Source organism: Motacilla alba, chromosome 12 (genome assembly GCF_015832195.1).
Source record: "Motacilla alba alba isolate MOTALB_02 chromosome 12, Motacilla_alba_V1.0_pri, whole genome shotgun sequence".
Taxonomy (NCBI): Eukaryota; Metazoa; Chordata; class Aves; order Passeriformes; family Motacillidae; genus Motacilla; species Motacilla alba.
In genome coordinates, this window is record NC_052027.1 from 18639624 (window position 1) to 18654984 (window position 15361).

General features: G+C 45.9%; 1 protein-coding gene across 2 annotated transcripts in view; it reads right to left on the bottom strand.

Annotated features, from left to right (window-relative positions):
• Positions 1–15361, bottom strand: part of VGLL4 (vestigial like family member 4) — an 80819-nt gene that overhangs the window by 7013 nt on the left and 58445 nt on the right. For both annotated transcript variants that reach the window (XM_038149040.1, XM_038149038.1), the window contains one exon: positions 2398–2620. In XM_038149040.1, coding sequence (XP_038004968.1) covers positions 2398–2620 — 223 coding nt within the window. The remainder of the gene's footprint in view (positions 1–2397; positions 2621–15361) is intronic.

Below are 15361 nucleotides of genomic sequence, written 5' to 3' on the forward strand. Positions count from 1 at the left end.
CCTGAACTGATGGAATTTAATTTCTTGACCGTTTTACAAAATTTTACCCACAAAAAAAACCCCACCTACCCCCATAGAAGGTCAGTGAGGAAGGAGAGCATTTCCCTTCTTTGGTGGTACTTTAGGCAGAGTAAGAGCAAGGCCATAAAGTAAAAGAGCTGAGCTTTCCAGGGAAGTTTAACATCATTTTTGCCAGGCCAAAACAGCAATGAGGTTATTTACATCTTACTGCACTGGCAGCAAAGTAGAAAAAAGTAAATAAAGAAAAACAGAAGAATTATTTGATTTTTCTGTAAACAGTTCACATGTGGGAGTAATTATTTTCTGTAGGGGTGAGGATTTTGTGCCTCTCAGAAGTGGTTTTTGAGAAAGGCATGTATTTAATTCTCTTCAGAAGAGTATTTTGGACACGCAGGAGGTGGGAAGCAGAGAGAGACAGGTAATAATATCTCAGAAATGCACATGCCAACACCTTGAAGAACCCAATAAGGCACCTTGCAGAATCCTCTGCTATGGTTCTGTGTGCACAGAATATAGAAACCTTTATAAAAATATTGAGACAAACTGAGAATTTAGTAATAATCACTAACTACAGCAGCTGAATAACCCTGTCCTGCTGCAAATAAGGTATTCTTCTCCTACCTGTTCTATTAGAAATGAAATCCCATTCAACATGTTAAGGTTAAAAAACCCCCAAAACAAGGAATCATCAAAGTAGGATTTATTTTTTTTCAGTACACTTTTTATTTTGGATGATTCCTACTCTGTGCTCTTAGCAAGGCCTCGCCCCAACATCCCGGTTCAAAATGTCAAAGAGAACAGAGAGGGATCCCGGGAAAGCAGAGCTGGGGTACATGGGCCAGTTTAATTTCTCAGTGCTGCAGCCCATCACAGCTCAATTCTCTGCTTTGTCTCTCCACTTGTAGGAGGGATAAAAGTGAGTCTGACACATGAGGGAACTGTTCTTGCCCACAGAAATGGCTCAGCTTCAGCACTTCCGCAGCAAAACAAACGCCATGTGCAAGATGGCAAAGCAAAGAACCAACAAAAAAACCTTAGAACCACTGCAGCACATGGAAATCGGGCACAGAATAATCCAAAAGAATGACTTGGCTTCAGGAAAAGGGAATGAGTGACGCCACATTGCTCTGAACAGCACAGCAAATGCTTCTGGCTGGCTACAGCTAAGATCACCCAGAGTCAAACTGTCCCTTTGGTCTTGTACCCCTTCTGGAGGGGGGAGAGACCTGGGACAGAGGGGAGGGGAGCAACAGGGACCACCAGGAGGGGCTCAGGGGATGTCCCCAGGCACTGCCCAGCAGGTGCTGGGCCTCCCTGAACCAACCACACTCTGAATTCCCAGTTAAAACTCATGCATTCCCAAATGAAAACACACACATTCCCAAATACAAACTCATGCATTCCCAAATAAAATGCGTGCATTCCCAAATAAAATGCATGCATTCCCAAACAAAATTCATGCATTCCCAAATACAATTTGTGCATTCCCAAATACAAACTCATGCATTCCCAAATAAAATTCATGTATTCCCAAATATTTCCAAATAAAACTCATGCATTTCCAAATACAGCTTCTGCATTCCCAAATACAAACTCATGCATTCCCAAATAAAATTTGTGCATTCCCAAACACAATTCATGCATTCCTAAATACAACTCATGCATTTCCAAATACAACACATGCATTCCCAAATACAACACATGCATTCCCAAATACAACTCCTGCACTCCCAAATAAAAACTCATGCATTCCCAAATATTCCCAAAGAAAATTCATGTATTCCCAAATACAACTCCTGCATTCCCAAATAGTCCCAAATACAACTCCTGCATTCCCAAATAAAAACTCATGCATTCCCAAATACAACACATGTATTCCTGAATGCAACTCCTGCATTCCCAAATAAAAACTCCTACATTCCTAAATACAACGCATGCATTCCCAAATACAACGCATGCATTCCCAAATACAACGCATGCATTCCCAAATACAACGCATGCATTCCCAAATACAACACATGCATTCCCAAATAAAAACTCCTACATTCCCAAATACAACACATGCATTCCCAAATAAAAACTCACACATTCCCAAATACAATGCATGCATTCCTAAATACAACTCCTGCATTCCCAAGTATTCCCAAATACAACACATGCATTCCCAAGCTTGGGAATGTCACAATGAACACCGAGGAGCTGTGACATACAGGGTGCGTTTTTAACCCCGTGCTGCCCGGGAGCAGCCTCTCCTCTCCCCTGGCTGCAGCCGCCCCAGGCTGTGGCTGCAGCCGGAGCCCTCCCCGCGGCCCGAGGCCGATCCCGGTGCCAATCCCGGTGCCAATGCCGGTGCCGGTCCCTGTGCCCATCCCGTACCTGCTGCCGCTCCACGCTGCTCAGGCTGGGGGAGATGCCCACCGTCCTGGCTGCATCCACGCTGTTTTTGGTCAGTGCTAGGGGCTGCTCCATGCTCAGGCTGGGGATGGAGGCGTACATGTGGTTGGCGTGGAGGCTCATGGTGGGGGCAGCGGCGCGCTCGATGGGGCTGCGGCTCCGCTCCCGGTGCTCCTTCCGGTAGTCCCCGTTGGCAGTCTTGGTTCTGGCAGGGAGCAAACAGGGAAAAGGGATTCGTGGGTTCCAGGCTGTCCTGAGACACGCGGCACTCCATCAGCTCCGTCAGGAATGCACTTTGCCAGGTGGAATCCCCCAGTGGGATATCCCGAGAGAAGCCAACGCCCCCCACCTGCCAGCTTTGCCAACCAGCATCTCTCTTCAGCCTGGAATTTCTTCAGATACTCATCCACACGCACCAAGAAACAACTTTTCCAGACTTCTCTTTACCATACTACTGTCCCACTCCACCTAACACTGCAATATTCTCTAAGCATTGTTGAAGCCCAAGGAAAGTTTCTTTTCCTGAGAAGACATGGCTGATATCAGCAAAAATGCAGGGAATCAAGGCAGGAAGCAACATTTTCAGAGGAGAAAATGAAGGAAAAGCAAACTACACAGCACTTTTCTCAGAATCTTTTATTTACAACTGCTCTTTCAAAAGACTAATTTCCAGCTACTCCTGAACAGTAAATCCCTGTAGATGGGCTCACATAATGAGCCCATCATTCACTGCAGTGAAAAGAAAGCTGGGTTTGTATCTGTGGATGAGGGATTTCAGTTTGCACACTGCAACAGAATTGTCATTAAAGGCAAACCAGTGACTGAAGGGAAAAGCACTTCTCTCATCACCAGGTGAACGTGGGCATCCCCAGCAGCCTGGAGTCAGCAGTGCTGGAAGAGCTCACACACTGCAGTGGGGAACAGCAAATTCCAGCTGCAAAAGCACCAGAGGAGACCACTGGCTCTAAGGAAAATAAAAATAACAGCCTGTCTTTGGACCATTCCTGAGTACCAGTGAAACACCCTCTGTGTCCTGTCTATAAGTATGTGAAATTCAAGGTGGTTTTCCTCCTGTTTTTTTAAGCCTATCGTGGCAAATTAAGATGAAGGAACAATCTTTAAAAAGGCTCTGATGAAAGGCAGAGACAGAAAAGGAATCAATATTCAATGCTGAAGCTACAAGACCTGCTTATTTCAGTGTCTGAGGAAGTCTCTCCACAAGCAAGGCTGAGTTAAAACAGTCCTGCCAATCGAGGGAAAAAAGGAGCCCCTAAAACACCACATGGGGTGTGGGGATGTCCCATGGTGATCCTGCCCAGCCCTAAATCCTTTAGCCTCAACATCCCCTGGTCATGGATTCCAGGCTTTAAACTACATACTTTTTAAAGTCCCTTTTCTTCACATGCTCTTTTTGTTTCTTTTCAACCAAAAATTCAATGGCTTGGATTGCCCTAGCCCTGACTCTTGAATTAGGAGAGAGACAAACATTGCTCCCCTCTCATCATCGTGCAGCCACTCCCAAGTTCATCTCTTCAACAAGCTTTCATTCCAGTAATGCTTTCTTCAAATAAAACCTGTATCTTTGTCATCTTGGTGGCCCCTGTCAGTACGAGCTCAAAGTCACCTCCTTCCTGGAGATGAGGACCCAGATCTCTGCTGCATTCAGGAACAGCACCTTGGCTGGACTACTCCCAATTCTTCTGTGCTATTCCTCAGCTTGCTCCAGAGTCACTTGGCTGTACAGAAATTATTGCTCCTGAATCAAATCTCAGCTCATTTATCGTGGTAGAAGCTGGGTTAACATGATGCCAGGCAACCAGTGACTTGGGAAGCTCAGGACACAGGGACTCTGTGCCAAATTCCCCTGGCAGCCTGGGGAGGGAAGAGCCAAAGCACAACAATACAGTCTGTAACCCTTTGCATCTCCTTGGCCCTTTTCACTAATTACAAATTAGCAGCTGCAGATTAGGGGAATCCACCATAAAATCCAACCCTGGAGGTTTCACAGCTGGCCCTGTGTGTTCCCCAAGCCCATTTTCCAGGCTGGATTTGAGCAGCAGCTCACAATTCCCCAGGAATCACTGTCCCAGCACTGCCCCAGCTCAGCTCCAGCAGAATTCAACTGCAGGAGCAGCCTCAGCAGGAAAGTTTGGAATTGCAGTGCTCTGAGCTAATGACTGATGCAAATGTGAGTTAATGGCAGCACAAGGGGCTCTATATTTAACCTACAGTAGCTCCTCTTGGATTACAGCATGGAAACAGCTCCTGGACATGGGAATGATCCCACCCCAGCCCTGAGCACACAGGCAGGAGCCTCACACACAGCCTGGACAAAGCCTGGGATATCCTGGGAACCAGCAACCCCAAAACCCACCTAAAATCACTGTTCAGCAAATGCTTCTTCTTGGTGCTGCAGTGCAGAACCTCTGTGGCTGCAGCCAAACTCTCACTTTTCAACTGAATATTAGCTGGGCTACTACAATTAAAATTACAATTTGGAAGCTGCAAAACCAACAAGAGCTCCAGGAGATTCCTACTTCTCACTGCCTCAAAGAAACACAGAATCTCTGCTCAGAATCATTCTGTTTTGTTTTAGTAAGCACAGGCTGATTTTCAAAGCAAAAGTTTTGTTTACTCCCCAAGAAATGCTTATAACATGAAACAAAACATGTACCTACACCAGTTGTTTGGGGTTTTTTTGTCTTAGAACTCCCTTTTCAACAACTTAGTGTTGCATTTACTGGGAGGGTGGAGCTGTCAAGTGACCACTGATGAACAAACTTACTGCAATTCCCAAGCAAAATAAACTTTCCATTTTACACAACAATGCTTATTTCACTCATCCTCACCTTAAATGAAGAGTCACAGTCCTACATATTGTTGAACTGGCAATTTTTCTGCCAAAAAAAACACCAAACCAACAACAACACCAACAAAAAAACCCCAAACAAAAACCCAATCCAAACAAAAATTATAACACAGAAAAAACCCATCAAAACTTTTCCCTGAAGACTTTTGGAAGAAGAGACCAAAAAACTGGGCAATGGGGCCAGTTTGTCTCCAGGAACAAGCCCAGCAGGCAGACCTTCCCTAAAGACACCTAAAATTATTGAGTTATCTCAGCAATCTCAGCAGACCACACCCCAGGCCTTTCTGTAGGCAAATAATTCTCTCTTCTTAAATTAGAACAACTCCTCTTCCGGGCAGGGAACTGCTTATAATCCACTCCCTAAAAATCCTCTCCTCAGTTCATCCCCCTTCACCTCATACAGTCTCTGGAAAAACTAAAAAACACCTGAAGTTTCTACTTCCACATCAGATAATATTTCTTCTGGAAATGTACCGGCACCGTGCAGGACAGTACCATGAAAGCTCTGTCCTTGTGAAAATACAGCAACATTTGTGAGCCCCTCCTGTTCACACATAAATAGCAAATCCTACAGATTTGTCAGACAACTGTAAGATTATTTACAGGGCATTCATCAATTTCATGTTATGAGGTAATTTAGTTTAGAGCGTCACTTAAAAAATAATATTCTATGGAAAATTTGTTGTTATTATCATGATGATTCTTGTTTTGCTATTAAAGGCTTTATCTGAAGGGGCAATCACAAGATAAGTGTGTGAAGATAATCATATTTCACTGAAGTCCACGAGCTCCAACATTCCCCACACTCTGGACAAGTTCAGAGATGCAGCTCTCAAGTCAAACGTAAGGACCCAGAATGACAAAGAAGGATTTCTGACCAAGCTTGAAAAAGAACCTAAAAATAAATACTACAAACAAATCCAGCTGTCCAAACAGCTTTGCCATCCCTGGACTCCAGTTTGTCTTAAAAATCAGCATATTTTACCAACCCTGAGTCCATGAGCAGTGGGGGGGATGCCAGAGCAATTCCAGTGTTTAAAATCCAGTAATTCCCATGGGTGAACCCAGAGCAGAGCCAGGCACAGGGATCCATGCCCACCACCCCCATTCCCTGCCAGCACAGCTATCCCAGCTACTTCCAGCTTCATTTTAGCAAAGTTAGACATGATCCCAACCTCCAGTGAATTTCTCCAATCCTTAAAAGCCAGCCATGCTTTTCCAGCTGCTCCCCAGTGGATCAGGGCACTTACCAAGCATCATGTGCTGGGGTGGCTGTCCCCAAAGCCACAGCCATGGCAGCGAGCAGCTCCAAGGCGGGTGAATGCCCCTGCTCCCAGGGTTTTGTGCCGCAGAACCTCCACAAGAGGCTGTTCTGCTGGCTGGCACCGCCAGGGGGGAATTCACAGCCGGCCCACAGCAACAGGCGGCCCCTGCCAGCTGCTGCAGGAAAAGGGAAAAAAGAGGCCCACGAAGGGGACAGCGCTGCCTGCACTCACTTCCAGCCTGCAGAGCCCTCAGGAATGCTGCCAAAAGCATTACTGTACCTCCAAGGCAAGGAATCACAGACGGTTCTCACTCCCTTTGGCAGAACCGCAGCGCTGGCTTGAAATGGAAGCTCTAGAGTTTGACTCGCACAAAGAACAAGCACCCCTTTTCTTCACACAAACATAATGCCTTGCTGAAGAGCAAACTTTCATTTCTGCAACCTAATTCCAACAGGATTTGAACATTTTCAGCATCTTTATGATATTTGTTTTCCAACATCATCTACTGCCTTTATTCACTAGGTCTGGAAGAGGGCAGCTGCTTTTGTTAAAGGCTGCTTAAGGATTTCCAACCCACTGATACAGAATATCTGCTCCACATGGTGAGCATCATTCCCTGCAAAGGATCTACTGGCACACTTTAATGCTATTACTGTGAGGTGGGAAAACTGGAATTTAAACTGGTATTTCAAAATGTGATTATATACATCCAGGGAGAAAAATCCTAAGAGTTCCTTACTCAGAATTAAGCAATACAAATTCACTAAAAAAAACAAACAAAACCCCCAATAAAACCTGGAAGCAGCAGCAATTTGCTCTGAGTCTCAGCCAATTATCTAAAGTATTCAGAACATGAAAAAATACTCCAAGCAGCCCAATGCCCTCTTGAATGACTGTCATCTAAATATACAGCCCCGTTCCATCCCACTTTATCAGCTATGTGCTTCCCAGTTCCTTTGAGCAGCCTTTTTCTTTTCTGGCTCAGAACTCCATCCCAAAACTTGCAGGGATCCTTGTTTTTTGCAGGAATCACTCCCGCCACAGAATCAGCTATGGTTTCCTGAGAAACATAATGAATACCCTTCCTCAAAGGAAAGACTTTAAGTCTAAACCATTGAAAAAAACACTAAAAAGGAATGGGATCATCTCATACAAACAAACACAAGTCAGACTTTCTATATTTATCCTCACCAAAACAGGATTTTCAGAGATAAACCTTGGACAAGAGAGTTACTTGCAAATGGAATCAACCAGGAGAACAGATTTCACAGTAGAAGAAAGAAATCAATAATAAGCTGTGAAATGCACAAAGGAGTGTCCCATTACAGCCTGCACCAAGCACAAATATTCAGATACAGATAAATTTCCCTTCCTGAAGCCTTCATACTCACAAGTATGAAAGAATGCGAGAGACCCGCATGACATAAGAGCTCAGTCCAAAGCCAAACCCACAGAACTGAAACCTAAATCTAATGTAGAGTAAAATCAATTAACACAATCTCAGATCCTACTCGTTTTTCTCACAGGATTCTTTTTTAATGGCTGGCCACCTTTGCTCCGACACTCACAGGATGGTTTTAGAAGACAGCACTGGTTGCTTTATAACAGCAAAACTCAGGGATTTATTAAATTAGAAGTCCTGTCACTGCTGGAACATGTGTACAAAATGCAGAAACAATGACAAAGCGACCTCGCTGCAATAGGTACAGACTGCAGGTTACCCGCAATTCAACTTTTTTTAAAAAGGGGAAAAAATGACTCGCTAATCTCTCTGTTCTGCACTGCTGCTGCCTTGCACAGGTCCAAATATACTCCAACTCCAAACCTACTCCAACTCCTGTGTTTAGGTTCTCTTTTGCTGGGCACACTTGATGGCTCATTCTAAATTTCCATCATTTTTTGAAGAGCCTTTATGTGAGGCCATTCCTGAGACACAAACAACAAAAAATTCACTTATAATAAATACCCAGGTAACTTCTGAGATGGTAACCAATGTCATTAATCCTACTGAGGTAGCTTTAACAAAATTTGCCTGTAAAGAAAATGTTAAAAATCATTAATAGCTCAAAAAGTGCAGCTTTCCAAGGAACAAGAGAAAGCTCCAGACTGCAATGTTACCATAAAAAAAGTGTCTAGGTATAAATGAAAACTGCAGCAAAAGTTTCCTAAAATGCACAGTGGTTTCTGGACAATAAACATAACCTTTTTCCACATCTTCAAAGTTTTGTTTAACTCCTACTAGGTGGGAACCAGCAGCTGAGCTCCCATGCAAGGATTGAGGACAAGAAGTGAAAAAGTTTCAGCCTCCCACCAATCCCATCAGTCCAAAAGGAGAAACTTTCTGATCCTCTAACCTGTACCAGGGCATCTCTGTCTTCCTTCTCCCAGCTCCTGCCCAGGAGCAGAGCAGTCCTTGGAAAGAAGGCAGGACAAGCAACCAACTCTTTGGGATTTATCTGATTCAGCCACCTCTCCATAAGTCTCTCTTCAAAGAACAACAGTAGCTCCAGCTGCCTCTGGAAAATCCTGCACTGCACACTAGAAAAATGCTGCATGGAAGGATTCTCTCTGCCAGTGTGAAGAGCTAAGGATGGGAGACACAAGTGTTTGGGAAGCTGAGAAAGGCCCTGCAGAGGATGTGGTCTGTCCTTGGGAGGTGCTGCTACTGCACTTTGGAGAGCATTTGTCTGGATGGCAGTTTCAGCAAAACTCAGACACATCAAAGTGTGCCAGGAACTCCATCCTACAGCTGCCAGTCCAGCCCAGAACTCAGGTTTCCCTTCTAGCTCAAAAGTGAACCCTGAGGAAGCCACCACAGTGCCTGGGTGTCCTGAGGTACCTGAGGCAGTCAAACAGAGCTGGTGAAGCAGAGGGAGTGGAGCAAGGCAGGATACTGGAGGTGCTGGGATGAACAGGATGGGATCTAGAACAGCAAATCACTGCTGGAAGGGAAAGGAAGACTATCCTTGCAGAACTCTGAGCTGCTTCAAGTGCTTAACGCACTTTGGATGCTTGGAGGGGAGAACTTCCAGGAGAGCAAAGATAAAAACATGAGGTACAAGACACTCCACATTTCTAACAAGCAGGAAGGAAAACCTGAGTGCAGGGAAGGAGCAGGGAGGCTTTAATGGAAACATCTCCACGGTCAGAGGGGTGGAAAGGGATTCATTTGTCCCCACTGCAGTGCCCACCCAAACACCTCTGGCACACATTTCCTCCTGCACTCTACCCATCCATCAGAGGGGTCATGCGCAGCTTTTTAATTTCTTCTGAAGTCAAACTTGGCACATGCAACGAGTCTTCTATACCTAGTCACTGGAAAATACCATAAAAACTATTTATGATCACCCAGAGAACACTCTGGGCCAGTGTCAGGGAAAGGCTGCACATCCAGTGCTGCAGTGGGTCATGTCCCAGGGCACCAGGACCAGCCACGGGCACTCAGCACTGCCAGGGCACTTCAGGCTATCCTGCAGGCTCTGGGAAAACCTGCTGGTGCTCAAACTCAGTGGTGAAACCCGCCAGGAGAGTTAAAGGAAATACAAAATGTCAGCTACATTCTCTTAGAGAATTCACTGGGTTGTTTCTTGCAATACTTTTTACTATTTTATTTGGAAAAAGTACTTTTGATCATTGCCCAATGCCTGTCATGGAATTGTTTTTGTAAAAGTCAGTACCAGCTTGAATCAATCCTTGAACCCCAAATTCTCACAAGTCTGTGGCTTTTCCCCTAGTTCCACCACCTAAAAGCCTGCATCAGGTTGAATTTTACAGCAGAGGAGCAGATTAATAATTTTCTCCAAATAGACAATAGGGGAAGAAAAAGATATCAACAGCATGAGCATGGCCACTTTATTTGGTAAGAGCTTTAACAACACAAACCAGCCTCTGAAAATAAGGTCACAGTGCTGGAATTAACTGTGCCAAATCATCAGGAGAAAATAGGACAGCACAGCCTTCCCTCCCAGCTTCCCTGGGTCTAATGAGAAAAGGGCCTGGGATCCTTAAAACTTACAAATTATGGTCTCTGTCCATCAGACACACACTGTAACATTAGCTGAGGTGAAGCAGGAAAAGCTGAGAAACTACAATAATTCACTTCCAGATATTTTAAAAATTCTCAAAAAAAAACCAAAACAAAACAAACCAAAAAACCCAGGCTCTTTAGGCCTTCAGACCAAGAGTAGTGTTTAAACAACTGGTTTCAAGAAATTAGACTTTTTCACAGGCTGTTTTAAAGAAGGAATAAACATTTCATTAAAAGTTTATTGAAACTGTTTGCAATTGCTAATAAAATCTGAATTACCAAAAACTCTAGAAGCACTATAAAAACAGTAACAGCTTCATTGTATATTGCACAACTATTCAGACCAATATAGTAAAATATTTCCTTGGAAAGCTGGTAACCAAATGCACCCCAGCAGCAACAGATGAGTGTTTGGAGGGCATTTCTGCAGCTCAGCCACCCCACACTGTGCAGTCAACAGTCTCCTCCCACAGCAGCTTCTGGGGAATTAGAAAAGCAAATCACAAGCAAAAATGTTTGGGGACTTTGCTTACTCCCTCCCTTTTGAGGGTATTGGTTTGTGAATCATGACAGTTAGTGAGTAAAAATGTGACAGGTTTATGAAGGTTTATGAAGCATCATTTGGGGAGCAGAACATCACTCATGTCAGTGGTGTCAGTCATGTCCACATGGGATCCATCTCCATGGGATCCACCCACACCTGACACCACCACAACAGAGGGCTCAGTGCCTGTATGGGCCATTCACTGAAGAGCTGGACTGATGATCCTTGTGGGTCCTTTTCCACCCAGAACGTTCTGTGCTTCTGTAACCCACCCACACGGGGTCCACCCACAGTGGGATCAACCCAGCTGGGGACTCATCCACACCAGGATCCCCCCACATGGGATCCATGTCCGCAGAATTCCCACTGGGAAAGCAACCCCAGCACTGGGATCAAACCCTCCAGACCCCAATAGCAGCAAAGCCATTTTATTCCCTTCTTTCTTTGAGGATAAACCCCAAACCAACCCAGCCCCAGCCCTGCACAGCCCAGCCTTGGGGCATCCTACAACCCCCAGGCCTGTAGCTCAAGGATTCCCTGGGACCCCTCAGCTTCCTCCCTCAGCTCACCGTTAGGGAATTCCAGCAGTCTGCCAGCACCTGGCAATGCTGCAGGAAGGAGTTCAACCTGCCAGGCTGTGCCTGCTATCCCACAGCATCAGCACTGCCAGCCTGGGGAACAAAACTACTGATTCAAGTAGAAATTAATGTAAGGTTTTATTCCAAACTTTACCCTCACACAGTCATTGTCTATAGCAACTGTGTCCATAACACTCTCATTCTCAAGAGCACAACTTTCTAGTAAAAGGCACATCTGTCAAACTGCGGAAACATCTGGGAAAATGGTTAAATAGAAAGAAGTGAGATTAAACCTTTGTTTCCATGGGATTGGATATACATCCAGAGTATGTTTGCAAAGGTTACTGGTTCTTTTCTGGCTTCTAAGATCTCAGGATTTTGGATTGGTGCTGAATTTCACCCCATGTAGACGCAAGTTGATTCGCACAATGTCAAATTTTGCTTTCACCCTGGGGTAAAAATCCAACACCAGGGCTCAAGGGATTCTCCATTCATTTAGGAGCTGGATTCCATGATCCTTTCCAGCTCAGAATATTCTGTGATTCTGTGGCTCCCATTCCACCCCTGAGTGCCCAGGGCCCTGGATGTCTTCCCTAAGTGGGTGATCAAACTCCTCAGTGCAACACTAACACAGCTTTGCCCTGAGAGGCAGCTTGGAGCCTTGCCACGCCAGGGAAGGGTCATGCTCCTCCACAAAAGATGGAAAACGAAAGTGGAAAACACGATATCAAAGCAGAAATCTGGAGCTGGCTAACAAACCCCTTCTGTTTGTAAGTGGAGGAGACACCTGAGCTAACATTGCCTGGTTTTTCAAGTACCTCAACATCTACCCAAATTTTGACAGATAGGTCTTTTTGTGAAGTACTGATAAGCTATCAATCAAATTGCTTTTAGCCCTGAAACTGTTCCTAACAAACCTTTCACATGTGCTCCAACTGAAAGGGACTGGAGTGCTTTCTGAAATTCCCCCGTGGCTAAGAACTGCACAACTCTGTGTTAAATATTAACTCAGATATTGTGGCTCTTTCAAGTCTGTCTCTGAAGGTTCCATTTGACATATATTTCTTGAAAACAATTTAATTTTGTGCAGCATGTGATCTCCATTAATAAATAAGAAAATGTCTGATTCACTCCATCATTCAAGCAACGCAGACAAGAAAAGGGAAAAAAATTAGGAAAAGCAGTTTGAAACCTGCTCTGTGATCCTTTGACCACTTAATCAACAAGAGCCACATGGGCTAAGTTCCACTGAGGAGTTCAGCTCCAACAGGACTGCTTTGAGAGCCCCAGGTGAAGCCCAAAATCCTTCAAGGGCACATCTGTGCCGAGGACTGGGTGAAGATGCTTCACTCAGCGGATGAGAGACACTTTGGGTGTTCTTAACTGGTGTGCTGGGGTTTTTTCCTGACTCCAATTTGTCACAATAAAATGACAGTGGGAACATATTTCTCAATACCACATGAAGTTTGGAACCCAAAGAGCAGCAAAGAGCTTCTCTGACAACTCCCACGCTGCCTCTGAGAGCCAGCTCTGCATCTTTTCAAGCCCTGCTGGAGCCACGTTCCTCCACAACAGGGACCTGATTTTCTGCAGAGCATTTCCACCCTCTGTTCTCAGCCAAGCTAAGGAGGAAGGTGACAAGAATCCTCTAATGAGGAACTTTATTTACTCGATATTTCAAATCTTACTCAGAATCCCTTTGAGCAACTCTGCACTCACTGAAGATGCAGCTGAGCCTGCTCTGAGCAGGAGGTTGGATGAAATGGTCTGTTCTAGCCTGAATTATTCCATGGCCTTCAAATAAAGGTAACTTTCAGCACACTTTTTTTTTAAAGGATGCCCCACTAATTCCTATCGAAGTGTCATTAAAGTGAGCAAATGCCATTGGATATTCATGGTAAAAACTTGTGGTGTAAGGCAGCTTCAGAAGTGTTTTGGGTGGGATTGACATCATGCTTTAGTGTAACAAAACTGAAGACAGCCCAGAATTTGAATAGTCTGAAACTACACATCATTTTACACGATACACACTAAAGTAACTTATTCATGTGCACACCTTCTATTACAAGAAAAAGCCAAATTGTTTATCATACAAACCAAGAGACAATTATTCCCTCCCCTTCACAGCTGCGAACATTTAGCTTTAGGAAGATTTTTATACGCAAATAAATTGCCATCGCAATCCTAAAGCCACCAAACCAAACGGGAACGAGGGGAAAATTCTCCATGCACAAGCCCACTCGTCTCAAACCCCAAACACCAGCTTCCAGGCTGACGTACTCCGCACAAGGAACAAAGATCACGGTCCCCGGCTGAATTGCAAAGGCCATTTCTTTGGAAGGGGCAGCGCTGTGCCCGCTGGCCGCGCTGGGGACTCTTAGGGCGGCGGGGCGGCCGGGACAAGGCGGCCTTTGTGTGCCCGGGGCTGCGGAACGGAGCGGGAGGGACCGGCACAGGGAGGAGAGAGAGCCGGGAGGGACGGAGCGAACCAGCGACAGAGCCCGGGAGGGAAGCAGGGAGCCCTGCTGGGAGGCAAAGAACCCGGGAGGAGACAGGGAGAGAGGAAGGAGGGAAGAAAAAGGGAAGAGGGAGCAGGAGAGCGGGGAGGAGAGCGGGAAGGAGGGAGGGAGCACGGGAGGAGAGCGGGACGCAGCCAGGGAAGGAGAGAGGGAGGGAGGAGAGCAGGAGGGAGAGGGAAGGAGAAGGGGAGGGAGGAGAGCAGGAGGGAGAGGGAAGGAGAAGGGGAGGGAGGAGAGCAGGAGGGAGACCGAGAAGGAGAAGGGGAAGGAAGGGAGCAGGAGGGAGACAGAGAAGGAGAAGGGGAGGGAGGAGAGCAGGACTGAGACGGGGAGGGAGGAGAGCAGGAGGGAGGGACGGAGGGAGGAGAGCAGGAGGGAGCCAGGGAAGGGGAGCAGGACAGAAACAGGGAAGGAGAGAGGGAGGGAGCCAGGGAAGGAGGGGGCCCGGGAAGGAGAAAGGGAGGAAGGGAGCTCGGGCAGGAGGCCCCGGGCTGCAGCGGCGGCCCCGAGCCCGGCAGCGCTGCCCCAAGCGCCCCCCGGACGGGCAGGACGGAGCCAGCCGCCCCCGCACCGCACAGAATTCTCGTGTAACCCTAGTTCCCAATCACTCTGCTGTAAACCACGGTGGTTTTGGTGAATTCACGGGAAAACAAAGCCATGGTTCAAGCCGAGCCTCAAAACAAGCCCCCTTCTCCTCCACAGGGCAGCACGAAGCCAAAAGCACCTTTTACTTTAGCAAGACTTTGAACCTCAGTGAGTGAATTTCAAGTTAAACACCTGAGGGACACACCAGAAAAAATAAGGGAATTCTGTATTACCTGTCACTATATTTTAATTTGGAAGTACTTGTTCTTCCCAGCCAAGGAGTTTATGGGAGTTCACAACTTCTATCACCACAAAAACACAGAAGCTATAAAAGTACATGAAAGGGAGGCAGTGTCACAGGCTGGTTTTAAAAAAAAAAATTCATCCACAAGCTCTCAAGTACATTATTATCCCTACACTGAGAATTCTCTCCTTTGAAAAAGCACCTTCGATAAAGTGTTCTTCGCACAGTAATTCCATTACACATTTGAGGATCCTGCTAGGCTTGCCAGAGCATTTGATTCACTCTGCTCCAGAGACTGCACTCCAATAGTCGTGT